Source organism: Bombus pascuorum, chromosome 8 (genome assembly GCF_905332965.1).
Source record: "Bombus pascuorum chromosome 8, iyBomPasc1.1, whole genome shotgun sequence".
Lineage (NCBI taxonomy): Eukaryota > Metazoa > Arthropoda > Insecta > Hymenoptera > Apidae > Bombus > Bombus pascuorum.
Genome location: NC_083495.1, coordinates 9,933,265 through 9,949,213, shown reverse-complemented (window position 1 = coordinate 9,949,213; position 15,949 = coordinate 9,933,265). Strand labels below are relative to the sequence as shown.

The window sequence follows — 15,949 nt, the reverse complement described above, 5'->3', positions numbered from 1 at the left end:
AAACCTTGTTTATTTATTATATCAGTGTTTATTATCAATGTTTACTTTATCACATACTATCATTATCACTGAGTATTGAGTATTAGTTTACCAACATTTTAAAACTAATCTCATTTTTATCCGTTACAAAAATATATTTCTTGAATTATTAAAGTAATATACAATGCTCATTTTATATAACTTAGACATCTCAAATGATATTACAAAGCAGTATTTCATAGGTCAATAGATCAATAATTATATTAATTAATACAGTAAAATAGTAACAAAGAAAAGGGCAAATCAAAAAAGTATTTCGAACATGAATTTAAATACTACAAAAAAAAAAAATACTTTTTTATATATATACATATATAACTAAAGTATATTTATTATTAAAGGTAGGTAAAACACTATTATTCTCTCTCAGCTTTATCAGCTGCTTCTTTTCTACCTTTTTCTTTTACTTCCATATACCATTTCATCCTTTCTGTTGCTATATTTTTTCCAGCTGCAACATCTCTTTTTCCAATCATTACAGCTGAGAGACAAATAATTATTGCAAGAAACATCATAACAAAGCATATACGAATTCTTGCCTTAGTATGTGCATGCTGGATACATTGATAGCTAGTAAAGTAATCAAAACACATAATATTTAATATATATAGTATTTAAGCAAGTGAAATTATTTTTTATATTGCATTAAGAAATGGAATTTATTTTTATCCTCTGGTACTTGTAATTTTTATTTTAATAGAAGTTTGTGTTCTCAACTAACTTACGAGACATAATCTGGAACTTGATCCAGACTAGGATACCGTTTGACCCAAACTAATATTCTTTTATCCATATTAGATAGAGCAACCATAGGTGGCCCTAAAGTACCACAATTTTTTATATATTTTGGATAAAATTAAGAACATTAATGTTAAAAATATGTATGATATACCTGTTACAAAATCAACTGGTTCCTTCTGATCCGTAGATTGTGATGTTTCAGTAGTTTTAGATTTCTCACTAACGGATTTATTTTCATTTCTTACAAAAGTCGAATGTAATTGTCTTATTCTTAATAATTTGAATTGCCTGATCAATCTTGTACAGAACATTCTACAACAATAAATACTATTTATAGTTCATTTGTATTAAATATTACATCTTTAATTCATAAAACCATAACATATATTAATAAATTTAATTAATTAAATATAATAGAGTATAAACATTACAGTGTGTAAATGCTAAAAAATACTATTCAAGTACTAATATAACATAATATTTATATTTTCACACATAATTTAATTTGAAAAATATTGTTTATTGTATATTACGAAATTTATTAGGGATTTAGAAAATCAAGAATACTTCAAAATATGTTTATAAATGTATTAAATACTCGTACATTTTCTTAAACGTAATTTTTATAGGTTACATATCTATAAATAAATTGTATTTTAAAACAGACTAACTATATTTCAAAAGTAACATTCTGACCTTGCTTAATTGTATTACAAAATTAATTAATTGAATATTTGTATTTTGTTGTCTTATATCATTCTACGTAGCAATTAACTCAATTTATTCGTTTATACAATTTTTTAATTTACTGACTATCACAGTCCAGAAAAATTGATCACTTAACTTACTTTTAACGATTTATGTTCATGAGCTGACTAATCCTTCCTATTAATCGCTTAGGTACTACTAACTTAAAGCACAGTAGGAATATCATGGATATAAGAACACACACACATATATACACATATATACGACTGGTAAGATTTGTGTGCATGTTATATATGTATGTATTTTATATAAATAATTTTTGTTTAAACTTTTAATCAGAATTAACAAAAACATATTCGAAACCTTTATTATATATTATTTATGGAAAGGTGTAGTAATTTGGTAAATAAAGGAAAATAGAAAATAGGTGTTCCCCATACCAAGACAAGTACATTTATAAATAATTTCATTCCTTTATTAGTTAAATAGTTTGGAAAAAATAGGCTGACCTTTACTTCAAGGAACCGAAAATTATTGATTATTTTATTTGCAATATTGTAGTTTCCGATTCGTAGAATTCGAAAATGTAAGTTTCAAGTTGCAGAACTCAGTGGTTCAAAAGTTATGATTATGTAAAACAGGGCATTTTTAGGGTATTTTACAAGTTATTTTGATGCCATATTACCTCCATTGGAGTCCATGGAGTCACTGATTGCACGTAAGTGGCAGTCACTTTGGCGGGTTAAGTCAAATGTATTTTTGTATGATATATATGTATTTTGCATATTTGGTCTTTCACTCTGACTCAATGCCTCAAGGCCTGCAAATAATAGCTTTTCTAATGCGTTCGGAGTATTCATTTATGCTTTTTTTTAATCGCTACGTTTCTTTTTGTTTCATTTTCTTCTTTATTGCTTTTTTGTAGTCTTTTCCGTTTCATTTTTTATTTCTTTTCATTCCGTGAAGGTACATAGAACAATCAATCACTGTGTGAGATTTGTAAGTAAACCCGAGATTGGTTTTGGTTTAAGTCAAGATTTATTTTTTGTTAACAAACGTTAGTACAAACTAATTTTGCACGAATTTAACTACAGCTCCTGATAGTATGTATTCAAAGAATAGAAACCAATTGGCAGCCAGTTATGGACTGAATGAGGGAAGAGATCGCTTCCATGACAATGAAGTTGCCGATCGTATGAATTTTTGTGACGACATTTTTGCTGTCATAAGAATATAGATCTGATAGTATTGTTGATGGAAGTGATACGAAGATATTACGTTTTTAAATAAGGTACACGAAAGTTGAGAGTATGTGAATCTCACATGAGAGCTCACCTGTGCGGACCAATCAGATGTCGTTTGTGCAATCTATTCATTGGACGAAGTATGGATAGAAGGCAATATGGTACCAAAGTAAAGTGTAAAAAACCCTAAAAATGCTATATGTTTCATATGGTCATAATTTTTGAACCACTAGATTCCACAACTTATAACTTGCATTTTTGAATCCTACAAATCAAAACCTATATATAAAAATTACAGAAAAACAATAATGAATACCGATTTTTATTGTTTTAGACATAGCAGATATTTGATTGAATATTTTATTGAATAATTATTGAATATTTCTAAAACTTCTAGGAATTTAATTTTTATTCTATGTATCCATAGTTTAAAACTTATAACTGCCTGATTACAATTTACAAGAGTACAAGTGCTGAACATTTATCGCACATGTTTAATGTATACATGACGTATTCTACTAAAGGAATATACGTTGTTAAAAATTTTACTGAATTAAAATACTTGCAAAATGAAAGTGAAAATTCTGACAAGAAATCCAGATGATTATTTACGAGAAACGAAACGTGATATTCATAAAGGTTAGTTTTATTTTAAGATACATATTGTTTGAAATAACAAATAATGGTAAAGTAAACTTTCTTTATAAATATTTCCATATTTCTTATCGTACAATGCAACATTTATAATGTTTTATTCAAATGGATTATTAACTAATTTTGTACATTTTTTGTTTGTAGTTCCTAGGAATTATGATCCGGCATTACATCCTTTTGAAGCAGCAAGAGAGTATACCAGAGCTTTAAATGCAATAAAGTTAGAGAAAGTATTTGCAAAACCTTTTGTAAGATGCTTAGAAGGACATAAAGATGGTGTGTCTTGCTTTTATAAACATCCTTCTCAATTGTCTACTCTAATTAGTGGAGCTTTTGATGGAGAAATAAGAGTATGGAATCTTATATATAATGTATGTACACGTAACATTTTGGCGCATAATGGCATAGTACGGGGAATTGTATTTAGCGTAAGTGGCGAAAACTTTATCTCTGTTGGTGATGATAAGACTATTAAAACATGGAAATCAAGAAAACCATCATTCAACGAGGAAGAACCAATAAATACAATTATTAGTAAAGTAGGATATTAAATATTAAAGAACAAAAAAACAAATATTATTTTACTATATTGATTCAAAATATATGAATATTTTGTAGACTATAATAAGTGGAATCTCTCATCACCGAACTCAGCCAATATTTGCAACATGTGGTGAAGTATGCCATTTGTGGGAAGAAACAAGGAATGAACCAATTCGTACATTTAAATGGGGTGTTGACAGTTTGTACGATATTAAATATAATCCTGTGCAGTGCAATTTATTTGGTATAAAATTATCGATTATTGTACCTAATGAGGATCATATTTCAACATTATAAATACATATGAATTTTGCAGCTGCTTGTGCAAGTGACCGTAGTATAATTCTGTATGATGCCAGAGAAACAGGACCATTGCGAAAAGTGTTTATGAGGTTAAGAACTAATAAATTGTCTTGGAATCCTATGGAGGCTGTTACTTTTACATGTGCTAATGAAGACTATAAGTAAGTTTGAGAAAGATGATATATCGTGTTATTTGATATCAAAGTTTATATAGAGAAATTGAGTATAACATGTTTTCTTATTTAGCTTATATACATATGACATTCGTAAGTTGAAAACACCAGTAAATGTGCATATGGACCATGTAGAGGCTGTAATTGATGTGGATTATTCGCCGACTGGTAGAGAATTTGTGTCTGGTAGTTATGATAAATCAATTCGCATTTTTGAAGTAGACAAAGGTCATTCTCGAGAAGTTTACCATACAAAACGCATGCAAAGATTAACATGCGTGGCCTGGTCTCTTGATAATAAATATGTTATTAGTGGTAGTGATGAAATGAATATTCGTATATGGAAAGCAAAGGCATCAGAAAAATTGGGTGTGGTATGTAGTTATTCCAATTATATTTTGTATTTCTTCCTTTTACTATTTTACGTATTAAAGATAATAAAATGTATAAATGCAGTTGAGACCTAGAGAAAGAACAGCATTAAATTACAATGAAGCTTTGAAAGAGAAATTTGCTGCACATCCCCAAGTTAACCGAATTTCTCGACATAGACATGTCCCAAAACATGTTTACAATGCAAAGGCTGAATTACGTACAATTCGCCAGAAAGTTAAACGAAAGTATGTACTATTACTTCAAAAGAGATCTAAAATATTTAAAGTATAAAATATTTTTACTATAATTTATTTACTTTATTTCAGGGAGGCTAATAGACGAGCTCATTCTAGAAGAGGTGCGGTACCTTTTGTTTCGGAAAGAAGCAGGAATGTTGTTCGACAAGAAATATAATACACAATTATATATTATAGTATTATAAATTTTTATGCTGATTAACCATTTGCGGACTACCGCCGCATATATGCGTTATGCGTAGGCCATCAATTTGGCCGAGGAACTTATATATACGTTTGGCGAAAATAACTGATAGAGCCGAACGACTTATATATGTATCCCACGTAAACGCGTCGCTATGGGCGAAAAACTTATATACGCGTTCGGCGAAAACAATTGATAGAACCGAAAGACTCATATGTGTGTCATTTTACTTATCCTGTGGAGAATTTGTGCATGGCAGTTTTAAATGACTATCGCGGCAGCAGCTCGGGTAGCAGTCCGCAAAGGGTTAAAAATAAAGACAAAATGGAGTTTACCACATTCTATTATAATTTATATAATTTTACAAAATTCAATATAAACGGTAATTTACGTAATGTTATAAATAAGGTATGTCAGCATTTCATCTAAATGTATAAATTTATTTTTTGGATATATTGATCATAGTAAATTATAACATTTGATGAACATGAAATATCTGTTTAAGATTAATTTTATACTGCTTATGCATGTTTGTTTATCAAGACAAAACTTATTTTTGATTTTAAAGCAAATGTAAAAATTTATGAATTTGTTGTTATACAGGGTAATTCTCTAGTTGATTCAAAGGTGATGCCACTAATAATACACACATAGTTGTTTTTGTCCTAATACAGGACTGATATCAGATTCTGATGACATATTATTACTTGATATATATTATATATATATAAACAGAACGTTATTACATTTCCTTTGAGTTAACTAACAAGAAAATCATCCTGTATATGCTACATTCGTTTAATACTAATTTCCTAAATTTCAAAATAAAGAATTACACTCATGATTCAATTTTCTGTTATTCTTATAAGAAATATTAAATTGTGATGCTAAATTATATTCGATATCAAATTTAATGTAATTACTTCATTTAAAGAAACAGGTATTTCATATACCACGTAATGTTTTCGACAATGGATAATATTTTTATGGATACACATTATGGACTAAAATATTGACTATAATCTCTAATATTTATTGTAATAAATAATTTTATTGAAATTATACAACGCATTGCTATAATAATTCGTAAAACGTTACAAACTTCAAGCAGTGATTAATGTCTTGCTTAGCGTAGCTTACAACGATTTATTAATTTCCTTCTATTTTCTTTGCGCATTTATCTTAATAAATGTTTATCAATTTGGCAATACGCAGATCATTCTATACCTTCTTTTCAATGTCGAAGTACGGTGAACGTTCACAAACTAGCTAAAAATCATGCTGAAGTCTTATTTCATGTTTTTGTCAAAGATGGCTAAATAAGTGATTTTAGTCTTCGTATTTTTGCTTATCTTATATTTTCAAGTCCGCATTGTAGATGTTACATTTTCGGTTTATACGGTTTAAATAAATGAATACAAGACACATTTATCGATTTTATACGTAAATGCTCTAGCATGGTAGGGATGGGGTATTGTATTTAATTTAATACCAGATATTTGAACGTGGGTAAACTCCTTATTAAAATACTATTTTATTATTTGTCAGTTATCGTGTGTTTCATTCGCGTTACTTTGTAGGATAAATCAACGACAGTCTGTCGTTTGTAAAATCTGATCTAACGCGTTTATATTGTTCGATGAATTCGATGATAGTTATCTAAATTTTAATTTATCATTCCTTGTCATTTCGTATATCGAAAAAATGATGAAGCAAGAGTTTGAGACTATCGAATTGTATTCTTAAAATTTCATGTCCTTGGGCGTATAAAAAGCGGCACATAGTCTCCGATTTTTCTCGTTTATCCATTGTATGTTAATTAATACGCACATATGATTATACAGTTGCTTATTCCTTTCTTCTTCTCTTTTTTTAATATCAACTATGCGCGCATAAATTCTGTACAAGACTAGGTTAGTCGAGCAATTAAATTATCAGTGTAAAATTATTTCTTTCGTCGGCTTCAAAATTCCATGGTATTCTACGCTTCCTGTTGTCACTGTCTCAAGGGTATAGTTCCTCCTAACGATGCCGTCAATGTCATTTAATTAAATATGAGTAGTATCGTATAACAATAATTATAATTTATATACATATAAACACATTTACATTAATTTTGTAAAACACTATTTAGCCGCGTGAAATTCTAATGGTAGAATCCTCGAAGGATTTTAAAGATCCTCCTTTCAATCGATCGAAAATTACGAAAAATCTCATTGCATTGTCGTCCTGTTCAAAGTCACATACATCGATCTGCTAAATATGTTGAACTCCTCTGATAATATTTTATTGGTAAATTTTATCATTTTTTTTTCTTTTTTTTCCTTTTGCTTCTGCTTTGACGATTGTTGTCGGGTAATGCAACGCTGTCAAATAACCTTCGATTTCTAAACTAAATTCAACAGCATAAGATTTCACACATTCGTCCGGAACGAGAAAACCATTCAAGAGACATTCGCAGTAACATTAAAAAATATACTTATCTCATTTTTTGTGATAACTTTTATTCCATCCAAATTCTACAATAAACTAGCTCATCGAAAATGCTGTAAACTAGTTGTCATTCGAAATTTTCTATCGCAGAGTCAGCGTCAAGGCGTATCGGCAGGCGTCGAGCGATTCTCGTGAACTGCTAACGATTTAATTCAATGAAATGCATGTCGATAGTTTCTCGTTGATTTAACGCGAACCCTGCGACTCGATCTATAAAATAAGGAATCAGATTCCCTGCTATGCGTCCTCCGACTTTTGATTCGCTGTTATTTCCATGAATAGCGGCGGTCGTTAAATTACTTACGCTATGTTTCCTATCGCTATCGATGACTTACGAAATACATATCACCACGGCAACGTACAGAATCATTCGAACGTGCGACGCATTTCATTCTCGAGTATGAGATGAACCGCAGCAAATTAGTTCGTTACGCGATCAAGAAATTTCTTTATTAATCGACGAACATGATCGACCGAGGACGATATGAAATTCAAGATAAAAACACGTTTCAATGATTTCACGAACTCTTCGTGCCTGTACACGCATTTACGTGATCTCGTGCACAATTGTATCGTGAAACGCGTTCAATTTCTCGTAGTCTCTGAACGAATTCGCTTTAATCGTTCGGTTCGAAGAGCGTCGGTGAAAGCATCGATTTTACCAGATCGTCCTGATTGCCAGCTTTTTTCTAGACGTTCAGGTCAGCCATCATTTTACGGAAATCGGCTAAGGTATTGTAATCGGGGTCTGAATCGATGTCCGCGAAGTCTTTGTTGGAATCGCTTTTCACAAAGCTAGGGTTGTATCGACTTAATGACAACGGGCACGGCAGTAATTCTGGCATCACCGAGTGATGAGTAATTAGGGCGGTCAGAGTTGTGAATTCCTTGGTGAAGCCCTGCAACAAACAGAAGGATAGTGCGTACGGTTATTATTCATTCTGGATATTAAATTATTCATATTTTCTATCTCGCTTTACAATTGCGAAAATAGATAATTTTTCAAAAAGGATGAAGATATCTTCTGATTAATGATAATCGAAAAAAAAAAAAAAATAAATCGAAAGCGTAGAATACAGCTTTCGCATGCGATGCATGCCAGCGATGTATAGCATATGCATAGCAGAGATATATAAACTTTATAAATCTCGATTTGATGTGGATCTATTATTTACGAACAATGTCACGATTTGTACCCTACCATTAATACTATTTTGTTTGTTATCGGTGTGATTAAAATGATTTTGTAAATGAAAATAGCATACTGTTTTGGTGTATGGAAAATTCAAAACGGATAAGACATTTGCACAAGAGTGTACTAATTAGTTCAAATAAATATAATTTTACAATTATTAATTCAAGCAGCATAACTCTATATGTGGCGATATTTCGAACATGTTTTATATCAACAAAACAATTATAAAAAAATTTTATAGAATGCTTAATGAATGTTTAAACTTGTAAATTACTGCATTTTATAATAATTCTCTGAATAAGTTTCCGAAGAAAAGCAACTGAATCTGATATCACTGAATTTCTCTCGATGTCACTATACTTAAACATGCCATTTTAATAAGCGCCATAAATGTTTTAATATCGCACTTTATTACCTGCGTAATGATCTATGTGATTTTAGCTTTATATTCGTATCATTCTTCTCGTTAAGTTATCGGATGTGTCTACAAAATTACGATCGTTAGGATAATTTGATATTATGTGATATGAACAAAAGCATGATTTAATATCGTATACATAGGTGCAGATAATTACTAAAAATTATCTATGGTGTAGGTATAATTCAATTGCATAAATCGACTGTGTTTAATATATTATATTATTCGTGTACGAAGCAAATCAATGAGAAACATTGTACGTCAAAATTATCATCTGCCGTCATATTCGAATCTCATCGCGTGTTGCTACGGCAATGCAATTCCAGATGAAAGAGTGGGGATGAGTTTTGATTTCCCTACGGTACATCCAACAAAACTCATTTATACTCGTTTCGGAGATTATCAAAGTCCACGGACCCATTTAATTTATCCTACAAGGGAAGTCCGTACATTTAAATACGCGTAGCCAAATGGCAAAATACGCAACCAGAGTCGCTTTGTACTTGCACAATGTCTCCATTATAATATTTCAGAACTAAAAGCTTCGGTCCAAACGCGATATTACTCTGTGATGATTAACTTCTACGTACAAAGCGGCACAGTTGCGAACTCTTCTTTAACAGTGTCCCTTCGTTTTATTCATGGTATATAGCGAAAAAAAGAACGCTTTATTTTCAAAGACTGCGCGTGTAGGTTTGCAATGAATTCTATCATCTTGTAATAAGCGAAATTAGGGAAGTAAATAATGCGTGACAATTTTCGTTGAATATGATAAAGTTCATGTATGTTCAAGTATGTACGTACATTATATGTACTAAAACCGAAGAATAGAAATAGCGTAAAAATCGTTACGAGCTTCCTATTATTAACAAATCTAACGTAACTATTAATTTGATCACGATACGAATAATTTTCATCCTGGCAAAAATCGGCATAGAATTTCTATAGTCTCCCTTTTGTGAAACAATTTCGTTTCTTATAGGAAGTTTTATTTGTTCCAATAGTTTCACACAATTTTTGCTTTCTCTTACGAACCGTATTCTCTCTAAAAGTATAAAACAAAACTCAATGACTGTAAAAGATCATATTTTGTATCTCTATAATAAATACAGTAACAAAGTCGATTAAGTGAAGTTAGATTCAGTAAAATTCTTCTCTGCATTGATGATATTGATCGAGTGGCGATCTCTAGACGTACTTGTATTTTTTTTTTTTTAAATATATATATCTATTATAAGTAACTTTTAGTTTGACTTGTTTAGAAACTTAAAAGTTTGAGTAGGTCAGAGGTACTTATATTGTGTCGTATCATTCACTTAACGAAGATTACTGTACAAATTAAATTGTTAAACTTCGTTTCAGTTCTTTTACACGGCGGTTAATTGACAGATCGTGCTGGCCTCGTGTGTGGCGAAATGAATTATAATTGTAGATAAAAGGAATTTAAACTGTCACGGCGAAAGTGTTAATTACTGTATTTAAGCGCAGACGTTTCGTAGACGGCTAAAGACATTCACGAGAAAGACCGTCCCTCGTGATGACTCGAGGAGAGATTTACCTTGATTTTGTAGCCTTTGTTCGTGCGCATTATGAGATAATGGGCTATTCCGCTTGGTTGGAATTCGCGCGGCACTCGAAGCGAAAGGGCATAACATCCGGGTTTACTGGTGCTCTCTCTCACCATGAAGGCTCCTTCCGGCTCTTGGCTCAACACTTCCAGCGTTATTTCCCTGGAATCATAAATGACCACGACACCGTGAAAATGCAAATTTGTATAAATAAGTAGTAGAAATAACAATTACTGCGAGACAGCAACTACGACTTCGTATTATCCATGCTAGGCGTATCATACGAGAACAAAGAACGATAGTAGATCCAATCGAGTTAAAAAATATATGTGTCTGGATACTCGAATATCTACGTATCAAGCAACGAACATATAGATCGTATAATAATTAAATATTAAAATTAATCCGTGTTGTTATCTTTTCGTACTTACGTATAATGTTTCTAGTGTATTGTATGAAAAATGTTTGTATAAGTGGGAAGAGGGAGATTTGTCTTGTTTACTGTCGCATACGTACATCGATTATTTTAATAAAGCCATAATTCCCTGGAAAGATCTCGAGAATGATATTCCTACTATTGTCTAGCGCATGAATCAAGTACCTTGGTATTCCAGCCTGGAACCAGGGAGCTTTGCGCAGTTCAGCTTCTTCACTGCGATTATTGAGACTATCCGTTCTTTCAGGAAGAGGTGGTGGGGTCGGTGTGGAACCGTGTGTGCTTCCATCAGCAGGTACCGAACTGCTCGAAGTGCTGATCTGAGATCTTCTCTTCGATTTGAATTCTGTTTCTGTACCAGAGCTTGGAGAATTGTGTCCTATCCTGTAAATGTAGTAATTCGAATGTAACGTACTTGCTATCACGAATCGTTGAAAGCAAGAATAGACATAGAAAACGCTATCCCTATCCTCCGACCAAACGCCAATAACAGCGAAACAGTTGAAAACTGTTCATTTGACATTACTGACATTACTTGTTCTCGATTCTTTTTCGTATCTTTTCTCGTTTACGATTTATAAGCGCTTGCATCGAACGACCGACTCCGATAAAAGGAGATGATTTCTCCCTTTAAACTAAAAACTGGCCACGAACAAATTGCCGCTAAATTTTTGATCTAAGTCTGACGAACGCTTGTGCAAAGTTTCATCAAAATCGTGAGATCGATCGAATTGTTACTTAGGAATTAAGGGCTACAGATCTAACTATAAGATAGTTCCTCTTACGAGATTACCTGTTGTTCTCAATGTTGAAGTTTTTCGCGGTAATAGACGCGTTGATAGTATTATCCAGGCTCTCAGACGGGGGTATCTTGTTGTAGGTCGGCCTCGTACCCTCAGAGTCGATGATCGCCTCGTTTATATAACCCCCAGAATGCGGCCTGTTTGATGGGCTCGTCGGTGTGCTGCTACCACTGACGAGGGGGCAGCTGTCATCCTCACCGTTCAGTCCAAGAACGTCACGTCCACCTGTCAAACCCATCGCCAGCCGCTTTATCAGAGGTGGCTTATCCGTTAGTCTCTTGTACGAGTTTAGTTCCGTCGGTGAGTTGCTCTCATCGCTGCTCGGTGTGCTCTGCTGAGAGATACTCTTTGGCTCATCCTCGTTCGTAATAGGGCCGAGAACGTTCGTAAAGTTGTGCGTCGGCCGTAGACCCGGGATCGAGTTCGGTGTCTGGTTTGGTGCGAAGAAAAAGTCGATTAATGTGAGCAGTACGATTTAACGACGTTGGTTATAGAGAACAAAAGAATCTCGATAGAAATTGCTGCAAGTATAAGGATGCGTTCGATTTTCTGTAATCTCTTCGTTGTTAACTCTTTCATAGCGAGACAGGCTCATACAAATCGTCGACTGTAGCGCAGACTTCGTATCTTACGTGTTACTGTGCATGCGCATAACGCGATGTTATCTGAGATTGTTGTTCGCGAAAAGCTAAAAGTACGTACGATACTTTTTGTATCTCGTGTCAAAAATACAAGATATATCGAGGACAAGAAACAACAACTTTCTAAATGGTTTGTTCTGAATTCTTCGTTTTATCGCGCTGTGAAAGGATCGAGAGTAATAACGATAACTTGCTGTTAAACGATTTTTGTTCACAGAGAGCGGAGGCGGCATTATATTCCTTGTAAATAATCGTTTTTAATGTAAATAAAGTTACTCTACTTATGTTACATGGTACAATTTTTCAAGCAAAGGTTTGCTTTCAGGAAAATCGATTTTGAAAATATATCGATCACGCACTTAGCTTCCAAGTAATAATTTAATACACCACGATGCAGGTAATTATCTACATGTCCCTTGGTTAAACCTTTTATTTTATCCAATATTTAATATTACTTTACCGATAAGATAGTAGATTCTATAAAAAGAGACGCGTTCAGCAAGACCTATCAAGTTGCAATGTAATTGAAAATTAAACGTATGAAAAAACGAATGAAAAATCGAGTCTCTGAAGAATTATACCTTATTTTATAAAATGTTGTTCCTCGTCTTCGATTTACTTCTTTTCGTGAAAAATCACTTCTTGTTAGACGATATGAAATTTTACTGTTATATAGCGAAAAACGTTCTATTTCCAGCAAATATGTCAGGTGTTACCCTGTACATGCTTATGGGCGGCAGAGTGAGTCTGACTCAAAATCCGTGGCGAATAGCGGCGTGAAATAACGTCGCGCGTTCGTTGTAAAATCCATTGAGCGAAAGTGCTAGGGAAAGAGAATGAACGCGTGAGCTCACCTTCACGCTAGCGAGTCGCAGCGTGGGCGAGCCGGCGCTGCCGAGCTGTACGTTCATGTCCGCCGCAGACGAGCCGCTTCCAGTTCTGGACGTGGGCGACGTCCGACTTTTTAGCCACGAATTCGAAGACGAATTCCTGCAAACACCTCCCGCGCCGGCGATCGAGCTGTCGCCAGCCAGCGATTTGTTCTGCGACAAAAAGAAACTGATCGTTAAACTCCTAACGAACTTGCGATCGCTCGTATGCCTGGCATCTTTTTGCTGTGGCAACACTTCGAGCCAGCGGCGTTAATGCTCGTCGAGAGACCGAACGTAGTATGCAATAAATATCCTTCACGCTGCTATTTTACACTTAGCATGACTAAAACTCTGCAAATACATTTAAAGCCAGCTATTAAGAAGGTTTCAAGTTTTAGAAATATCAATTGTATCGGTCAGTTTTATCAATTTCTATCGATACGTTTATCTTCTGAAATGCTCTATTTTCTTCCTGAAAAATGCGACTGCTCAAAATCGTTCGACGACTGATCTCGCCTCAAAGGACAAACGATAGATTTATTTCGAATATATGAAAAAAGAAATTTCGATACGCCGGTGCAAACGATCACGCGACACACGTTACATAATGCAAACGACAGTGATAACTTATAGTCGTACAATTTCTGAGTTTCTTGCTAGATAAACGTAGCTGAATATTGAATATCGAAGTGATAGAAATTTTGTCGTGCAAATATTCTGACCACTTAAACCGAAATATCGAACAAGCTACAAGTCACACGTTAAATATGCAAAGCACTTAACATTTCGCATTTTCATTCGGTGATTCGTTACGTGAATATCGTGGAAATAGGTCTCACTAGAAAACCAGTAACCAAGAAGCTACAAGAAATAGAACGAAGGCAGTGGAATCGTATCGAATGTTTAACCTGTCAGACAGTAAACGTCAGATATATAGCGGGCAGCTACGAAGTTTTATTTGCGAATTTTGACAGGGATCTTGAATTGGGCGGGTAACGTAACTTGAAAACTAATAAATAGTTTATCGATAGAATCTTACGATTCCCAGGACGATTGCGTAGGGAGAACCAACGGACATACCGCGACGGACTGACCGTTTACTTGGAAACACGATGGAGCCGAGAGACTTGGGTCGAATTTATAATTAACGTGGCCTGTAAATGGGACACCTCTACTGGAGACTGATGCTCCCATGAGACTACGTCAGATATCACTCTTACTGACTTTTTCTTACATTCGAAAGTACACGAGACGAAAATTATCTTGTTCGTAAATTTAATTAGGAATTTTGTTAATTTATCATACAGGCTCTTTAGTATTTTTAAAGGGAGAGAGAGGTGTAATACCAGGCTGATGGTTTCAGTGAAACTTTTAGGTAGCTTCAGTGGCGATAAACTTTACGCAGCAGGTTCCTTCCTGTTTACTGTTGCAAATTTACTTTAATGTAAAAGCGAAGATTCGTAAATTGCTGAGCTACTTGCTTTTGGAAGTTATGTCGCATTATTTACAGACGTTTTAAACGTATGTCACTGGAAAGATGATCTTTCTCCTTTCCTCTTTCGTTATTTGCTGCGGTTGTTGATAAAATTCGATAGAAAGTTAGATAGCGTTAATCGAGTTTCTTCTCTGTAGAAATATTCGACAAGTAACATCTATCCACATCTTTTGTACAAAATATGAAATATAAATTCTTATATTTTCAATGCTTTTTTAAAAATAATGATTTTAAAATTTATGCACCAACTAGTGAATTGAACATTTTAATTATACGTTTTAGATGATTTTATATCTCAATATTTATTTTCCTGTTTGATGTTTTTAATGGTAAGAAAATAAAATTAAAAATTTAAAATTCGAATTACGTTAATATCGTGATATATGTAATATGTAATATTATGAAAATTTCAAACATTGAACAATATAATTTATATCTAAGTCAGATAAAAAGACTTCAAATTTCAAAAATCAAGTAGCTCAAAAACGCTCAACTATTTGCACTTTTATGCATAGTAGTGACTTGTAATGGAAAAAAAGCTTATTGCATGACATAAAAATTTTATTAATCCTCCAAACTTAATACCGTGTTCTAGCAACATTGTACTCTAACAAAATATACATGTATTATTATATTATTATTATATTATTATTATAATATATATGTATAATAAATATACATATTTGTTTACGGTATAACTGGGCCTAATTGTAATGTAATAAATTAAATTAAATGTAACGCGAGAAGTGTTTCTACTTTAAAATAATAGATAAAATAAAGTTCTTCTTCGCAACCTAAAGGTACGGG

General features: G+C 33.1%; 3 protein-coding genes across 8 annotated transcripts in view; 1 reads left to right on the top strand and 2 right to left on the bottom strand.

Moving 5' to 3' along the window:
• Nucleotides 1-2: 2 nt before the first annotated feature.
• On the bottom strand, nucleotides 3-1,702 carry LOC132909810 (protein FAM162B). The gene is made up of 4 exons (XM_060964918.1): nucleotides 1,629-1,702; nucleotides 932-1,092; nucleotides 765-858; nucleotides 3-609 (listed from the first exon to the last, which is right to left on the bottom strand). Exons 2-4 carry the CDS (start codon nucleotides 1,089-1,091, stop codon nucleotides 396-398), a joined length of 468 nt encoding a protein of 155 aa, XP_060820901.1. The 5' UTR covers nucleotide 1,092; nucleotides 1,629-1,702; the 3' UTR covers nucleotides 3-395.
• A 1,453-nt stretch (nucleotides 1,703-3,155) lies between these two features.
• On the top strand, nucleotides 3,156-6,429 carry LOC132909785 (DDB1- and CUL4-associated factor 13). Its single transcript, XM_060964877.1, has 7 exons — nucleotides 3,156-3,371; nucleotides 3,531-3,925; nucleotides 4,005-4,173; nucleotides 4,246-4,393; nucleotides 4,479-4,779; nucleotides 4,862-5,025; nucleotides 5,107-6,429. The coding sequence occupies exons 1-7, from the start codon at nucleotides 3,302-3,304 to the stop codon at nucleotides 5,192-5,194; spliced, it is 1,335 nt and encodes a 444-aa protein (XP_060820860.1). The 5' UTR covers nucleotides 3,156-3,301; the 3' UTR covers nucleotides 5,195-6,429.
• Nucleotides 6,253-15,949, bottom strand: part of LOC132909768 (EGFR adapter protein-like) — a 288,420-nt gene continuing 278,723 nt past the window's right edge. For 5 of the 6 annotated variants that reach the window (XM_060964811.1, XM_060964810.1, XM_060964809.1 and 2 more), the window contains 5 exons: nucleotides 13,630-13,818; nucleotides 12,125-12,564; nucleotides 11,497-11,715; nucleotides 10,886-11,057; nucleotides 6,253-8,613 (listed from right to left, as the gene is read on the bottom strand). In XM_060964811.1, coding sequence (XP_060820794.1) covers nucleotides 8,404-8,613; nucleotides 10,886-11,057; nucleotides 11,497-11,715; nucleotides 12,125-12,564; nucleotides 13,630-13,818 — 1,230 coding nt within the window. In that variant the 3' untranslated portion in view covers nucleotides 6,253-8,403. The remainder of the gene's footprint in view (nucleotides 8,614-10,885; nucleotides 11,058-11,496; nucleotides 11,716-12,124; nucleotides 12,565-13,629; nucleotides 13,819-15,949) is intronic. The other variant, XM_060964813.1, reaches the window with a different exon arrangement.

Coding starts and splice junctions, on each gene's coding strand:
- LOC132909810 (XM_060964918.1), bottom strand. CDS start 1,091: ATGTTCTGTACAAGATTGATCAGGCAATTCAAATTATTAAGAATAAGA. Junction 859..931: donor ACCAGTTGATTTTGTAACAG/GTATATCATACA, acceptor GTGGTACTTTAG/GGCCACCTATGGTTGCTCTA. Junction 610..764: donor CAAGTTCCAGATTATGTCTC/GTAAGTTAGTTG, acceptor TTACTTTACTAG/CTATCAATGTATCCAGCATG.
- LOC132909785 (XM_060964877.1), top strand. CDS start 3,302: ATGAAAGTGAAAATTCTGACAAGAAATCCAGATGATTATTTACGAGAA. Junction 3,926..4,004: donor TAAATACAATTATTAGTAAA/GTAGGATATTAA, acceptor AATATTTTGTAG/ACTATAATAAGTGGAATCTC. Junction 4,174..4,245: donor TGTGCAGTGCAATTTATTTG/GTATAAAATTAT, acceptor TGAATTTTGCAG/CTGCTTGTGCAAGTGACCGT.